The sequence below is a fragment of the Micromys minutus genome (genome assembly GCF_963924665.1).
Source record: "Micromys minutus genome assembly, chromosome: 7".
Classification (NCBI taxonomy): Eukaryota; Metazoa; Chordata; class Mammalia; order Rodentia; family Muridae; genus Micromys; species Micromys minutus.
In genome coordinates, this window is record NC_137976.1 from 5095807 (window position 1) to 5113622 (window position 17816).

Consider the following 17816-nt stretch of genomic DNA (forward strand, 5'->3'; position numbering starts at 1 on the left):
TAGTACTTAGTTATATGTGTTCCATAAAGCCAGAGAATAAGACACCACATTTATTCCAGAGTTTGTATTTGGGCCTTAAGCATTTGAAAATAAAGTTTAGAGACATAGCATATGAATACCACTGTAATACACATGAATATCTATCAGACCCTAAAAAATTAACATAAACTTCAACTTTCTCAGTCAACAAAATAGTGGCTGGTTGCCAATTTTTATTAGATAAGTTGGTTACAGCATTTTTATTATTTACGTCTATCTAGGTGTAGCTGAAATTCAAAATGCACATCAAAGTAAAACTATATCACAACTCAAGCCATACTAAATATGTACTTGGCCTCTGAAGTAAAATTCGAGTTGGACTTCAATTTTGACTTCCTTATGACCCAAGTGGCTTTAATGGGAATGCAGGACTTGGTACTGATCATGACACAACGTATCACTTTCTTTTCATAATCTCTACAAAAGGGGGGAGATGGCATTAGCCCTGTGGAGCAGATCTTGCTTCATTACCTTAATAACACTGGCCCAGTATCTGTCCAGCAGAACCCATTGTGAAATATAGTACAAGGTGCACAGCCCTTCACTGATTACAGGCAAGTGTTACAGCAGCCTAGCCGTAGGAAGGGAAGTTACATCATAGTACAAAATACAGTATAAAAGCGTTATTTAACATTCCACACTGAATATTACTGATGCCCTCAAACAATTGTTTTGATGTTAGCCACTTAAACAAATACATCACTAAGGTAAACAATATAAACATACCAAAACCCTGTATGGTTAAATACAATTTCCATGGTACAAAAACCAAAGCCTGGGAGATGTTTGTACAGATTGCTTTTTACACAATGTCTTAAATTGTGAAATATTTACAACATTAGGGAGGAAATACATTGTGATGCAGAGTAAAATTATCTGAAATGATTAATATAAAACCTCAATCTATCTACGTGAGGCACTCCTGAAGCAAGTGGCATTAGCCATGAGGTCCTTTGGTACAAGGCCCATTGCTTGAAGAACCACAGTAGCTGCTGTGGCTTTAGCATGCTTCTTATTAGGGCTGGCAAAGCTGGGCTGGTAAGCGCTTCCATTTATCAATACCTATTCAAGAAAAACATACAATTGGGCTGGTAAGGGCTTCCATTTCTCAATACCTATTCAAGAAAAACATACAATAAGAACAGCATCAAACTTTAATATCTATTAGCTTTTACTTTTTCACTAAATTCTAATAATTACAAACCCCAAATTATAAAAATTAATCTCAGCCCAGAAGAAACAAACGATTTAAAAGGAAACTGCAAAATAAATGCAAGTCTCCATACTTTTTAAGAAGCCCTAATTAAAGTACCCCCACATTCCACTAGAAAATACATTTTACCCATGCCCCTCCCCTTTAATTTTGTAAACTTTTTATAAAAACCCACTTTACCCACATACTCACATCTATGACCCACCCACAAAAAATTAACACTGATTGTAACATACTTATCCCTTAACCCTCTAACATGAATATGTAATTAGTATGTAAGTTCATATTTACCCTAAAGAGGAAATGTTTGCGATGGTCAGGGCCACTGTCATGGACCAAGAGAAATTCAGGTGGTTGCCACCTTCTCTTATTACAGATCTCCATCAAGGCAGACACAGGATGTTTGCCTGCAGAGAAAAAAAACAACTAGTTAAAAAAAATTTCCACTAACTTTGCACGGAATTTTGAGTTGAAGGTATGGGTAAAAGCAGAATAGTTCAACAGGGTTTGTTCTCACCTGACAAGTCTTTCATTGCAGCAGAGAAGTTCCCAGACCTCTTTTGTGCTCTCTCTCCTACTGCAACAAGACCTTAAAAGGAGAAGGGGGAAAAGGTCAAAATTTACTATTCTACCTCAAAATGTCATAGATGTAGAAGAGGTAACTCCTCACTACTGAAACTTAAAAGCCTTAAATACTTGAACTTAAATACTCAAATTTATATTAAAACTGGCTTACTCTATTTTTGCTACTTCAGTATACATATTTTTCCTTTATAATATACCTAAGGTACTTAAGGGGCTAGGGAAATAGGTGAGTCAAATAAAGCACTTGTGTACGGATCTGAGCCTGAGTGCAGAAAAGCACTTGGAAGACAGGCCAGTAGGACCGTTTCGAAAATGAAGGCAGATGATGCCTGAGGAATAACGCAACATAAACATACAAAAGTGTGAGTGTACAGATGTGAACTACAAGAACTTTTTTTTTTCTCATCATCATCTTTTAAAATAGGGAGTAAAAGAGTATGGTCCCCCAAACCAAAAAGGAAGATAGATGAATCACCCTATCAGTCAGTGCCTGCTGTCTAAACAAATTTCTAAGTTCTCAGATAACCTCCTTCCTAAAAAGACCACTACACAGGGTAATGTCTTAAAGCCCCAATGGTGCTCTTTCCATTTTCCAGGTGTCTTCAAACAGCAAAACAATCCATTGTTAAGAACACACTAGAACCTGTTCTAGGATACAGCTGCTGTCTGAGAATCCATACCTATGTTATGTTGAAGAATCTCAATATGGATGTGCTCTAGAATCATAACACACTAACTGTATTTCTGGCAAGTTTTTAAAAATCAGGCCTAAACTGTATGGTGACACATGCCTAAAATCCAAAGTCTTGGGAAGAGTAAGGCAGGAGAATTCGAAGTTCAAGACCAACCTGGACTATAAGCTAGATACTTTTTTAAAAAGACAGGACTTCTTTTTGTAGCCATGGCTGTAGTGGAACATTCAATGTACAACAAGCCTTCAAACATGAGATCTCGCTGCCTCTGCTGGGATCAAAGTCACTACCTGTTGTGATTCCACTTTGAATGCTACTAACTGCTTGGTAACATCGTAAAAATAAAGACAAGCAAATAAATCAACAGTGATGGTGCAGGCCTGACACATGGCAGGAACATCACTGCAGGTTCAAGGCCACCCAAGACCTTGTCTCAGAAGACAAGGAAATAAGCTGGAGAGGTGGCTCAACTGTTAACAAGCAGTGGCTGTTTTTCCAGAGGATCCTGATTAGATTCCATGCAACCATATGGCAGCTCACAACATAGGGGATACAATGCCCTCCCTCTTCTGGGCTCTATGGGCACACACAGATCAGGAGGATGGTTTAATGGGTAAAGATGCTTGCCATATCATTCATGCACCCGCATACAATAAACAGCAAGGGGGAAAAAAAAAACCCAGCAAGCATACATGATCTCCATTAAGAACAAAAAAAGGTTCATTTTCTTAAAGTCATATGTAGATTTTCATAATAGTGAGTAACACAAAGTAAGTTCTCCTTAAAGCTCAAACTAGTATGTTATCCATCTGTAGAGATAAGCAACCAAGTGTTAAAAGGCTTCTCCAACACAGGGCTGCTGTTCATTATTTGTGTATCTAGTTCATGGTCACAGGACCAAAATAAGGTTAAGAAACAAAAAGGAGGCAAAGTATAAACTTCAGGAACAACTTACCTTTTCGGTCTGTCTTAAAATCAACAAGGATGGGTTCCTTATTTCCTTCTTTGTTCTTTCCTAATCCTTCTCCTTCTCTCCAGCCCATTTTTCTCATCAAAACAGCTCCCATTCCTCCAGTTACTGGGGCTGCTCTTAAGAACTGATCCTATCCAAAGGGAAGAAAAAAAAAAAAAAGGTAAAATGACCCCACTTTACAGTTAGAACTGAAATACACAGTTAATGGTAACTTAAAAAAAAGAATTCTTACTTCTAGATCTGTAATAGTATTCAACTTAAGTTCTTCTATACTCAATACGTTCTGTAGCATATGTTCTAATTATAATTACCAGCACTTTGAAAGTCAAATGGCAATTGTAACAGTAGCCCCTCGATGCCCCCCTCCAAAAACAACAACAACAACAACAAGAGCACTCCTGTTTTCGTCCACTATTTAGGTTCACTGGTATCTCTTCTTAGCTTGCAAAATAAAAAGAAGGCAATGTTAAAACAGTCAATATATTATCTCAAGGTATACCTAATTTATGAATAAAGCCTAGACATTATTTTAAAATAGTTTGGACACTGAAGAAGCATACAGTTGTCATCCAGTTTTCTTCCCCATTCTATTATAAGGCAAGTATCAATATCTTTACTTAGAAAATCCCTATGAAACAAAATAAATTTACATGTAAATAAGTTGAAGACAAGCACATAGAATACCCTGTCAGTATACCAAGTTTGAACTCTTCTAAAACCTGGCTTGATGGTAAAAGGCTTTTAAGAAACTCCTTAAATGTTTACATACCTAGGCCTCGGTAGCAGCAGTGTTGTGAATAGTACGGCTGGCACTGACCGGGGCAAGAAGACAGCTACAAGGATTTGGCCCTGAAACAAGTTTCCATACAGAGGGGTGAAAGTTCACAGGTTATTCTGTGAACAATCATCTCTCTTGTATCCAACCCACTGAACCATAATTTCCATCAAAGCAGCAAACCACTTAATGTCCTAAGCTGCACAACTGTGCACTAGCACGGTCAGCAGTCAGTGATCTCCATTTAAGAAATGTCCAGTGCCTCTTGTTAAAAAATTATCAATGCAGTCTACCAGTGATGAATTCCGCTGTTGACCTAAGGTGTGTTTGGCTATGTTTCTTTCTAATTGAAACATCTCTGAACCATATTTTATTTCCAATCATTACAGCATTTTAGGTTAATGCTCTCTGCCAAATATATCAAGTCATTACAAAATCAGAGTCAAATGCTTGGATAGTTCAGCAAGCAAATATGCACTACTTTTGCTTCTATCAGTTAATATTTAACAATTATGTTTTTATAGTACAGTAAAATACAAACTCTGTTTCCCAGCTTTATAATTAAACATTGGGGAAAAAACATGCCAATGACTTGTGACTAGACATTAAGTTTAACAAGGTGCTCTGATGGAAGGAGGCAGCTCTAGAGGTAAAAACACACCCCTGGTTCAGTTCCTTATTTGGTGCAGGCCATGCATTGTGGATGTATAAAGAGAAAAGTTAGCTGATACTTGGATATCAACTGCCTTGATGCTACACACCTAGAATGACTTTACTTACTTCCAGGTTCATCTCCCCCTCTTTTCCAGGAAACACTCCTAAAAAAAAGGGCAACTGTACAGACAGAGTACAATATAAATCCCCAATTAACCCCGTTTCCAATTCTGCTTCTGTTTGCTATTATCTTCGAATCCCTCTATCCCCAGTGTAAAAAACCTGTCTTAATCTAATGAGATCACACAATAACCAATAATTATGAAATCAAGTCCTAAGTCATTTGAGAAAATAAAGGTCCTTTAAAACCAATTACCTTTCTAGTGTTTTACTAATAAATGAGTATATTGATGAAATATTTCTATATTCTAAAAATAAACTAATGAACACAGAGGGTGTTAGTTGGCATTCCCTATGGTTTTTAATACACAATGACAGTGCTGGCCCAAGAAAAGCCAAATGGCCCTTCAATATCTCCCAAACTTGGTTAGTGGGTATAAATAATACTCATGATAAACATCAATGAAGTAACACCCCTCTGGTTTTCCTTCAGCATATATTCTACAACACATACAAATTGTTTTCCTCTGAATGCTGATTTCTTCTATAATATAAAAGTTGGTCTGATGAACACGTAATTTATCAAAATGATTTGCTTCTCAGATTATATTTTATGCAAATGTAAAGCAAAGTCATTTAAAAAGTTCTAGTAAATATTAATAACTACTTACAGACTGAAATTTGGGACAGAGTATTTAGGGAGCCACTTGTGAAGACTAATCTTGGAAACTCACATTTACTTGCTCTTTATATATAAACACATTAACAGCACACTTTACAGTGAAAGCTCTTCCAGAAGTTTCTTTGTATCTAGCAATGTGCATCAATACTCAAAAATACTTCGTGTCTAATTTTCTGTCATCGTTAACACTCAAGCTTCAAGAGCAGATGACTGAAGGAGGACTGAGTATGGGGCTCTATGGTAGGAAACTTGCTCATTACTACCTAAATCGAGGTCCCAAGTTTTAAATCCAATGCCACCAAAAAGTAAACGTAATTCTTCCCTATTTTTCAACTACCACTTTCATAACTTATACAAAGTATTAGTATATAAAATAAATACAATTATTATTCCTTTTTTTCCAAAACCAATCCCTAGGTACATTCGTGCAATTTCTTAAGGGGAAAACCAGGCAAGCACAATGAGGATGTATGGTGCCTTATATTAATCTGTTAATAAGAGAACCACAGGTAATGTTTCTGCTATTAAACTGTTATGGTATTAAATATCCAAAGCAACCAAAACTTTTTACTTTTGAGAAATTGAGCACATCCATGAATAGCACTCATTGCGGTCTACAAACAGTAAGTACCCTTCTCTTCGCCACTATTTGAGGCAGTCCTAAGAACCTGTCTCCAGCCACTTGACACTTGGGAGACACAAATTCCAAGGAATTACTTGCTCAAATTCACACAAGGAGTCAGGAGTAGAGCAGGACAAAGAAACCATCCCGATCCAAGAGACCACGAAGCCTCTCAGTTTCCTGAAACAAATTTCCCATCTCCCATCCAACCAAACCACAGCCCTTCAGCAGACCTTATTTCTTCAGAAAACCCTTCTATAACCACCTAAGACTCCCCCAGCAATGAGGTAGCCGTAGGTGGAGTTGACAAATCTCACTGCAGGAATCTGAGACCAGGTGCACCTACATCTTCGCAGCATGAGATGTCCGTCCTCGCCCTTGATTTTAGGTCTTACATATCCTGTTTTTCATGAAGTCAGTGGTTCTCAAATTGAGCCTGTGGATCACCAGAGGCCACCAGGACCTAAATGGTGGTCCACAGATAGTTATCTCCAGCCCATCCCTCCCTGTTACCCACCCCCATTCACAACTGCCCATCCCCACATTCCAGCCACCCTCCTCCCAGCCTCTCAGTCCCATGACAAGGTTACCACATGCAGCACTAATTAGGGCCTCCCAACCACTTGCTGTCTCTAATAGCTGACCACCATATAGGGACCTGGGGCTAGACGTCCTAAGAGGCAGGAGCAAAGGCATTTATAAGCGGGTGCAGGCACTATGAGAGGACAAGGACAGAGGAATGGAATATTAGGGTGGCAAAGGGTTCTTGGGGATAGTGATCCACCAAAACTAAACCTGTAATAAAGTACCCCATGATAAAAAATTTTGAGAACCACTGCTCTGAAATGATTGTTAGTCCAACAGGAACTGCTGACGGGATATTCTTAACAGCACCTGATACAGTTAGCATTCAAAACAGTTAAGTAAAACCACCCCCACCGAAACCACAGCAAAAAAATATGAAAAAGAACAACCTCCAGATATAAAGTGAGTGGCTTTTGAGCCATATTTGTACATTTGGCATTGATTGTCAGGATCTCAGCCCATCTTCAGTGTCCATCCTGGAGCATACACATACATAGCAGATGTACTCAGGAACTTAGGTTAGTCACTTGCCTCTGCATTTCTAATGTATTATTATAGAAAATAAAAGAACTTAGCTTTGTATTTTTTGACAGTTTGTGTACCTTTTTAATCCAGGCTTGGGCACCAGTATTAGCCAGCTGTTCCTGTGTCAGGACTTGTACTCCCGTACTTCCTGTGAACTGCCCAGGGATAGAGTTCAACTGAGCCCAGGCGTCAATCTGAAGAAAAAGAAGCCATCTTCATTAAGTAAAATTACTGATCTGATGAAAGTACCACACTGGTAACAGTTTAATTCACTGAGGAAAAGTGAATTTGCTACCTAAAATGGCCAAATAATGATATACTTAAAGTTTAAAGGTTTTAAAGTTTAAAGGTTTTCCAAAAAAAGGTTTATACTACATTCCATTAAATTCACTAATGCAACCAACCTAAGGCATCTGGTGCATCTCCAACTAAAAATTATTACTATAACACTCCATAACAGATAGAAGGAAAATGCTCTTTTGGCCAAAGCTCTGTGTTTGCCATCTGACCTATAGGTACTCAAATGAATGCCAAGACAGTCTAGATCTCTGACTACTCCTATGGGATAACAAAGTGTACCTATCCATGGCCTAATATACAAAATGGTCACCAGAAAACTTTTTTAAAAAAGTAGACATCGCTCACCAACACCTAGTGTGTAATTCAATCAAGTGCCATTCATATTGCATTTAATGCATACCTAGTATTGCAAGTTTGCTTTGCTGAAACATGGAAAATAATAGTTATAACTCATGGAATTGTGTTCATTATATATGCACATAAGACTGTAAACTCTAGTAAATAATAAGCATTTTCTTAGTGATTAGGTTGATCATTTTGTAAATTACTAAGAACAAAGTATAATAAGCATAAAACATAAAACATATATAAACTTTCAGTCTCCAGTTCCCACTAACACACCCTGTAATAATTCAGCCATCTAGTTGGTGAATTTCTCATTTAAACATTTAAAAAGTCACATACCCGTTCTTGAGCTCGATTTAACATACTCATGGCTTCAAGGTCAAATGCATTCTCACTGAGTCTCTTCTGAGCAAGCGCCCGTTCACTCATTGCTGTTGAAATGTCCACAGGCTAAGAAAGAAAACATAGATAATTATCCCATATTACCACAGTCCCCTAGTTCTCTCAGGTGTTTCTGTATCTTTAGATGCTACATGTAAAAAATAAATGATAGATAGTCTATATATTAAGATTCTTGGAAAATGAGAAGATTCAAAAGGCAAAGAGGGCACTCCTGGAAAATAGAAGACAATTAAGGTAAGTTAGTTATCAAGTATTCAGAGGCAAAACTCAATTCTGACTGATTTTATCAGTGTATTTTCTACAATATCAAACTATAACTGCTGAGTTTCATTATTATAATTTATAGTCTGTGCTAACAAGCTATTTCATTTAAAATGATAGTTTTTAACTTTATTAATTGATCATTCTCTGCTTGATAATTAATGTAACTTCCAGAATAGAGAGCAAGATCTGTGGATGAACAAGCAGGGCACCACGAGAATCTGTGTGGCTCTACTCATCAACATGCTTCACAGGAGCAACGCTGCGCAGAGATGCTTTGGTCCTGAGAACCCAAGATCTTGATATACATTCAGTATACATCTATTTTGAATTTACAAATACATTACCATAATGTAGAAATAACACTGATTTTTAAGTGTTTAAGTCCTCCCCTCAAATACTGTCAGTCTACATCTTAAAAACTAAGGCGAAGACTAAGGCACAGCTCAGTGGTCTAGCATGTGCCAAGTAGCTCATCAGCATCACAAGTTCTTTATAAAAGGGAAACAAAGCCCTGGTGCTAAGTAGATGTAATTTTAACTTTTTAAAGCCATTCTTCCTTATAGAAATTCTTAGCTGTCAGATTTGCTAAGGACTTAATGGCAGAACAAAACCTTGTGAATTACTTGAGTTTTGTTTATAACATGAACTGAGTTCTATCAACACACCATTTTTTTCTTCCAATATCATTTAATCTAATAGTACTTTCCAGTTATTTCGCACAATTTTTAGACAACATTATCTGATACAAAGATTTACTTTTTTTTTTCACATACAAAGAATCCAGTAGTAGATATTGCACTCAAATTACAAAGAAACCAGTAAGATAGCTTTCTTTTTTTTTTTTTTAAAGTAGAAGCTGATGCAATCTCACTGTATACTTGTGTAATTCCTAGAAAAATAAATCTATATACCAAAGGAAGTTTTAGGACTAAGAATAATATTTTATGTATAAGGACTAAGTGTCCTTTTCCCATTTTCAAATTCCCTTACATATTATTCTGTTATCTTAGTTGAGACTATCTGAGATTCTGTTGACTAAATCATTTTTGTACAAAGCATGCTTTTATGACATAAAATGCAAAAAAAATTGTAACTTTAGACTATTTACTTCAAATGAAGGTTCTTACTTTGCTTAATTCGCAGTAAATTATTGATGCTTAACATTTTTTAAGGCCTACATAAAGACATCCTATGTATAATCACACCAACACACTGTATTCACCTTTTGCTGTGAGTTGATTTCCTGGGACTCAAATCTGCACCATGTGATTTCTGGATCTTTCAATGTGAATATAGTTGTTTCAGACCAAAATTTATGTTTCCTAGGCCTACCTGAGATGTCACCTAAACTGTCAAGTGGAGTTATCCCACCAAACCACCAAATGAGACATGGACCATCACATGGCCTTCTCAGACTGCTTTGGTTTCAGAGCAATTTGCCAGTGTAACTGACAGAATGTTAGGGCACAGGTAAAGACTAAAATCTAAGACACTGGGAAAATGTGTCTGCTCACTCCAGTTAGATCCTCCAATTTCCAACTATAACCCATAAAAAATGCACTTAGCTCTAAAAACTAAATCTTCTCAAGTTAAAAACAACAACGAAAAACAAAGAATCTACTATTCCTTATAGGCATATTTACCTGCAATATTTTTCTTGAGAAATAACCTAAATACTCCTTCTAGCCCAAAATAGACCTTTAGTAAGTTTCATATTAAGTTTACATGTCATTGTAAAAGGCATGGTTAATATAACAACCCTGATGTTTAAATTATAACTATTTCCTAATTCAACTGCATTTATTCAAAAGGCTTAAAGGAGCAAGTTCACACCAAAATTTTACTTAATTTCCTAATTTAATGTGAAAATACATTCAGTGAGAGAACTAGCTTAGGTTAAGAGAATAGCTCAGCAATAGAGCACTTTTCCAGCATGTACACAACTATGGTTACATCTCTAGCACCACAAAAGATGGGGGAAAGTTTTTAAGATCTTCAAAAATTTTATCCAGCTTTTCAGTCCCCAAACCAAATGTTACATAGCCTAATTAAAACACAAAATACAAGAGCTAGCTCAGCACAGTGGAATATAATATACTTTTAATCCCAGCACTTAGGGAGCAGAGGCACATGGATCTGGATTTGAGGCCAGCCTAGTCTACATAAAGAGTTCAGGCCAGTCAAAGCTATGTAGAGACCCTGTCTTAGAAAACAGACAAAACAACAACAAAATCCACACAGCCAACAACTTATAATTTGGGGAAATTAATGGTTAATGATTGCTATGTTAAAAAATGTTTTAAAATCTTAACAAGACTATTAAGTATGAAAAATGTCCCAAGATAAAGCCCTTCTACAAACTAAGATTTTTTAAATCTGTGAGACATTTCTCATAGTATTATTACCACACTTTGTCTCCACTGACAGATGAGCAGGTCACCTTGCTTCCCAATGTAACAGATTCATATCTGTAAAGTAACCATGTGGCGGCACAACTCTAGGCACAACAAAAACGCTCAGTTCTCCTCCTCTCCTGTTAATAAACAACCCCATTTCTTTCATCTTTATCTAAATCACATTGCAGACAGATCCTCTCAAAACTGCCAAGATTATCAAGTTATCCAGTTTCATGTCCCATAATCCCACACATATAAGGCTCCCTTTTACAGATTGTATACTTTAACTTCTCAATTCACTTTAGTCTCCCCTTTCATTAAGCCCAGCAGTTTCTATAAACAAGTATATTGTAAGAATTTCACAGAATGTCAGTGATAGACAAAGGCTAAAGGCTAAATTGGATTATTTGCTACACAGATGACTACAGGTACAAGAGTATTAAAAGAAAATCTGTAACAAAATACCTAAAGGAAAAAAAACTCTAGCACATAAAGCATTTACAATACTAAACAAAATTATTAAAATGCACGTTATACAACATGCTGTCAACTTCAAAATGAAAAGGCATGTCAACATAGAACATCCCTAAGTCACTGTCATTTTAATAATGAATATTTTTATTCAAAATTTTATGGCATAATTTGAGTTTATCTAAATGAATTAATACTTTTCTAAGTGATTCAAAGAAATTCAGGGTTAACAGCTTATAAAAATCCTGAGAAAGAGTGACAAGACTATACATTGCTCTGGAGTGTCTAATTCAAGAGCCTGTACTTCAGCTGCAGGTACAGTTTCTCCCTTGTCCAAGACATTACCATTGGTAATTTCATAAACTAAGAGTTCCCAATGTTAAGAGAGTATTAGCTACTAGGATGTAGATATGATCCAATAATACAAACCTGACAAACTGCTTGAGACAGAAACGTTAACATCCAAGCAATAACTAGAGATGGGTGGCTATAAAGCAGTGTATGTGTAAATTGCAAATTAGTGGTTCTGACCATAGTCAGATCCCTCCACCTGTACTACACTAATATCTAACCAATAACCATCTGCTAACCTTGTTACAGAACTGTCCTTGAGGACTACGCTTTTAATATTTTCCAACTTATATGCTTATAACTCAGATTCACACAAATCTGGTGAACATTCTGTAGTCAGTCCTTACTGAGGATGCTCCTGGCTGGGTTCTGGGCAGAAGGATCTGATGAGTTGTTTTCCATAACATGGATTTACGCAGCTTCGTCAGTGTCTATCCGCTCACATCAGCACACGCACGTGCAAGACAGTTGTGGGATTAGGAATTATAAGGACAATTTAGCCCTTGGGAAGATAAAATTCTGTCATCTTTGAAGAACCATAAACTTCAATTATACTTATTAAAACAAACAAAAAAAAAAAAAAAAAGACTGATTTAAAAAAATATACCACCTTGCCATTTAAAAAAAAAAAAGTTACTCAAAAACAAAATAAAACAAAAGACCTCATTTGAAGCCCTACTAAAATCAGAAGGGTCATTGCTCCCAGAACATGTCAACCTAAGTACTCCACTGGTTCTGCAAAAATAGTACTTAGATGGGAACTAAGGAACAAACGAGTATTCTCATTTGTCAGCTTTTTCTTTGGTGTCTTTAACACTGTTACAGAAATACAGATTTGAAAGCAAATCAATCTTGTCTCTTTGTTCTTAAAAAGTTGAGGATTCTCTTCATTACAGCTGCAGTTAATCTCTAGACTCCGAGTCTAAATCTTTGCATGAGTAGTTCAGAGAGCTCACCCTGCACTCCTCTTCCAAGAAAGACATCATGCTTTATCCACTGAGCATGGGTAGAGCTTTCCTTTTGTATAGTGTTGCCATCGTCCCTGAAAGCTGTCCCTTAATGAGAACCTAACTTCTAATGGGAAATAAGGCTAAAGCATCACTTAGTGTTGAGAATGTACATGGCAGTCATAGATTATAATAATATTTTTTCTTGGTCACAAAGTATAATCAAAATGTACTAAGCACTTTCCCCGATTCAACAGTTGTAATTTTCTCAGGAAAATCTGTAAGAATCCTACAGTATTTCTAAGTCTTTGCTACATAGAAGATTCTTGCCTGGCTATGATCCTTGGAACTGTTTAAATGCTTAATCTGTAATAAATTACTAAAAGTGCATATATCAGGACATCTAAATCTGTACAGCCCTCACCTGGTTTATATCCGACTACTACAAGAAGATTAAGTTAGCTGTAAATGTCAGTTAGCTTTCCCTCCTGAGATGTGGCATAGCCTGCTTTGGGGATTAGTTAATGAGCACTAAACTTGTTTAAAGTACTGTCCAAACCAGCTACTCTCTGCTCACTGGTCATGGTGTAATATGCTTCTGTTGTTGAACTCCATGTGAATACTGACCATCACCTTTAACTCTGTAAGTAAGTTAGCTGCACTGGCACTTAAGTTCAGCATTACTATTTAGAACTGTTCCCATTCAAAATGCCGCAGGTCAAAAAAACACAGTGAAAATGTCGCCTTTGAATTTCTCTGGGGAAAAGTACTGCATGAAAAAGTTTGAGTTCTTTTTATTTTGATTCATAAGATTTATTTGTAGAATTGCAAGTGTTTACTGGAAAATGTTTATGGCCAATGTAGGGAACCTCAAGTGAAGAGTAGAGGTCTCTCAGACCTACAGATCCCAGAACTGCAAGAAAAAGGAGTCCATAAGGGCATCAGGTATCTAAGTCCAATCCTTGGACGAATGTCAAGGCTTTGGAAACCAAGGGCAAGGTGACGGCTGCTAGTCTCTAACTCCCACCTCCCCTACTCAAGTCTCCACCCTCCCCAATCCCCAAGCGTGATTTTGCACAACAAGTTAAATAAAAGTAAACTGTTTATTAAAAGACACAGCAAAGATACAGATACAGAGATACATACAAAGATACAGATATATATATATTTACATATATATACAGTTTTGCTGTTCTCATGTGCACTGTATTTATTAGCAGCACAGTACTTAATCAGGCGGCATTTTAAATGGGGTTGTTTTGACATTTGGCATTGTTACTGTGTCATTTTGACAAGATACAACTATTGCCTTGAGAAATTTCAATATATAAATTCCACTCCTCCAACTTTTAATAGTAGCAAAGAGGGGAAAAAGAAGGGAATGGAGAACCAAGGCTGAACACTAGGTTAAACACAAGAATTCAAAAGGGCTAAGGTATCACAAGGAAGGGAAATGACTGAAATCAAAGGCTATCTGAAAACACAGAGAAATAGGAAGATACCATCACATCAGGGCAATGGGCTATGTACCCAAGATGTTCACAGCCTAAAATAACTTGATTTCAATGCAGTTCTTGTGTTGAACCTGAGGATCTGCCTTCTCTCCCCTCAATCCCTCCACCCAATAAACTTGCTACCACCAAAATCTAGAGCTATAGAGCCTTGAAGCAAAACGGGAAGCTAAATAGTTGTACCTTGGGCTACCTTCCCACAAGTGCATGGAGGGCCCAATGTTGGGTAGGGATGTGATAACACTTTTCTCTGCAATTCGATGCTTTTCACTTTGTGGCTTCGTTCCACAAAGTGAATTGCATCGAGTTACTGTCAAATGAGAAGCTGCGGGCTGTTTCATCTGTCGTTTAACCCGGCCCTGCCGTTTAACCCGGCCCTAAGAAGAGTGAAACAGAATCCAAATCAGATATAAAATAACAATAAAATGGAAGATTCAGATATTAAAACAAACATGTAGTATTCCTCCTACTTACCTCTGAGGGCAAGCTGCTGCTGAAAACATTATCATCGTCTTTGCTTTCTTCACCATTTTTCTCTACTGGAACCCACTCTCCATAAACACTATCCGCTTCCTTTTTCCGATGCTGAGATCCGGATGACACAGGAAACTCTTTTGTTAATGTTACTTGGCTTTTTGGTGGAGTTGGCTTTGCTGCAGCAATCTAAAATACAGTATTTAATTAGAATCCGCTGTAATAGACACCATCTATAGTTTCTAAAGAATTTCAATGCACTCTAAAGGAAAGGTTCCTTTATTTTGTCAGTGCCAGGAGTTGAACCTACAGCCTCACACATCCTAAGTGTGCACACTACCTCAGAACTCTCCCAGCCCTCCATTCAGGAGATGCTGTCACTATTCATCACAAGAGTTAAACTCCACATGGGTGTTAAGACAGCCCTGCACGTGATGCTTCATCAGTCCATAGCACTTTACTAATACTCACATTCAAATTGAAAAAAATGGGCTTGGGTTCACTGAGTTTAAAGGGATGATGATAAAAAGGAGGTTCTTCTTCCTCTTCATCCGAAACATGAGGTTTATTCACTATTACATCATCATCTTCTTTACTCTGTGCAATCTGTTTGCATTTCTTTAAAGTAAAAACAAACAAAAGATGAATATGGTTTACAAAAACAGTATGTAATTTTTTCAAAAGAATGTAAGATCAATTTCAAGTAATCAACATTTATGATAGCTTACAGATCCATAATTTAGATCATTATCTATTATTTAAACACACACTGGCTGCTCAGTCAGTCAACAACATTTATTGAGCACCTACTATGTGCAGAGCACTGTACTGGGCACTGTCTTGGAAAAAAATACAAAAAAAAAAAAAAAAAAAGGAAAGAAAAAGAAAAGAAAGGAAAAAGATAAAAAAGGGAAAGACATGGTCCCTGCTCCAAAGGAGCGTACAATCTAATACGAGACAAAAGTACATCCACATGAAGCAATTGAAGAATCTTTTTACAGAGCAACACACTAACAAGTGCAAACTGATGTAATACAGACGGTGCATAAGTGCTAAAGAACAAAGGCTCAAGAGAATGTTCAAGCAGGTTTAAGGATCAAAGAATATACTCTTCAAGAGTTCTAAGCAAAATTCCCACAGTAAAGAACAAGAAGTAGGAAGGAAAGGGAGTCATCTTGGTCAGGTGGTGGTGAGCAAGTTGAGAGAGACTTGTCAGTGGGACAAATACGCTGAAGATGAGGCAAACCACAGCAAACGCTAAGCGTTCATAGAGTTTTAGATAAAGAGCTTGCATTTGGTAAGTAAGCAATAGAGGCTTTTTGCTAGGTCTTTTTAAAATTATAATTCAATCTATAATGAATCTAAGTAAAGAAACAAATTAAGAAACTTTATAATCCCCAAACGTATGGTAAAAGATTTTAAACATTTGTGGCAGGGTAAATAGTAACATCTCTCTCCATAAATGTTTTTTAAAATTTATTTAAAGACTGTAACTTAAGGATGGAAAATAAGGCATGATGGAGAGGCGCAATTGATGCAGTCCAACATAGAAAGTCACTTCCTTCCTCAGAAGCAAAGGAACAGATTCCATTTATAAAAAGGTTAAGAGTAAATTTTAGTAGACCTGTCTATACAAGCAGAATTTATCACATCTATTATCAATTGAAAATATTACAATAGAATTAAAAAGCTCAATTAGCCAAAAACACAAGAGTGTATCAAGCATGTAACCAATGGGAACAGAATATGTTGACAGTGGCAGGCTGGCATAAGGCTAGCCAATAACAAGTTTCAGTATATGAAACAGTGTGTTATTTCTGGATCCTAGCAGCAATATTTCAGCGTCTTCCCCAACACACACAAAAAAATATTAAAGTAAAACAAAGGTTCCCCCAAAAGCCTCAATTTCAAAAGATCAAATTTTTAAAAACAAAAATAAGTATATTTAAAATATGTTACTGCCAAAACCCGAACCGCAGGAAGAACTGATAATGGCCGGCCATTATCGCCAATGGCTGGTACCAAACAGCCAAAACCCGAAATGTTGATGCGAAAGAAGTTCCTTTCAGGCAATGGCCAGCTATTCTCATTAATTTCCAAGCTCCGGTGGCAAAAGATCATTTCTGAAGATTGTCTGTGTCTTTGCGTATATGCAGTACACTCTTGGCGATCAGTGAACACGTCGTGAATGGAAACGAAACTGTAGGCGAGCTTCTGCGTGTTGCTCACTCAACACCTCCTCCATTCAAACGAACCGTTCCACTCCTCAGTCAGTTTGGCTTCTAAAACTGGAAAGCAAAAGTAATGGGAAGTAACTTTTTAGCTAGCGGAGCTTAGCCATCCCGGATAATGGCCTGCTAAACAGAGCTTCTGCCGCTGCCACATCTGTATTTCGGGTTTTGGGCACTCGGTGCCAGCCATTATCAGTTCAGCCCACAATTCAGGTTTTGGCACGCTCCAGAGTCAACATCCATGGAAAAATCCATTTAAGAATGGAAACAAATTCTGTCTAGCTTACCTCAGTTAGTTCTTCTATGGTAGCTCCTCCAGACTTTTTAGCAACTTTCTCTTCTATTGTAGGTGGAGGTGCAGGCTTTAGGTTTGGTGGTAAAGGAACACCAGCCTTAGCACACATGGCAGCTGCATTAGCTTTGGCTATTTCAAGTAATTGAGCCTTATCTGTAAGAGAAAAAATACAGAAAGCAGTTTTCCTAAAAGCTATATATGGTTTTAGTTCTGTCTAAAGTGTGATATACAGAAAAATTAAAGACATCACTATTCTGCCCCAAGTTTGAGCCATGATTCAAGTGGATGGGTCCTTTTCAACAACTAACATTATGTTTCCAATTCAAATGCTACACACAAAACCTTACTGTAAATCTATGATGAT

General features: G+C 37.1%; 1 protein-coding gene across 9 annotated transcripts in view; it reads right to left on the reverse strand.

The window, feature by feature from the left end:
• Nucleotides 1-19: 19 nt before the first annotated feature.
• SON (SON DNA and RNA binding protein) overlaps nt 20-17816 on the reverse strand; it is a 31187-nt gene continuing 13390 nt past the window's right edge. For 2 of the 9 annotated variants that reach the window (XM_080919252.1, XM_080919258.1), the window contains 9 exons: nt 17445-17605; nt 15398-15544; nt 14927-15115; nt 8450-8560; nt 7543-7659; nt 3485-3632; nt 1770-1841; nt 1544-1659; nt 20-1101 (listed from right to left, as the gene is read on the reverse strand). In XM_080919252.1, the coding sequence (XP_080775378.1) occupies nt 943-1101; nt 1544-1659; nt 1770-1841; nt 3485-3632; nt 7543-7659; nt 8450-8560; nt 14927-15115; nt 15398-15544; nt 17445-17605 (1220 nt within the window). In that variant the 3' untranslated portion in view covers nt 20-942. Of the gene's footprint in view, nt 1155-1543; nt 1660-1769; nt 1842-3484; nt 3633-4271; nt 4352-5057; nt 5096-6701; nt 6792-6897; nt 7417-7542; nt 7660-8449; nt 8561-14030; nt 14830-14926; nt 15116-15397; nt 15545-15720; nt 17215-17444; nt 17606-17816 lie in introns of those variants that run through there. The other 7 variants (XR_013975082.1, XM_080919253.1, XM_080919254.1 and 4 more) reach the window with 7 other exon arrangements.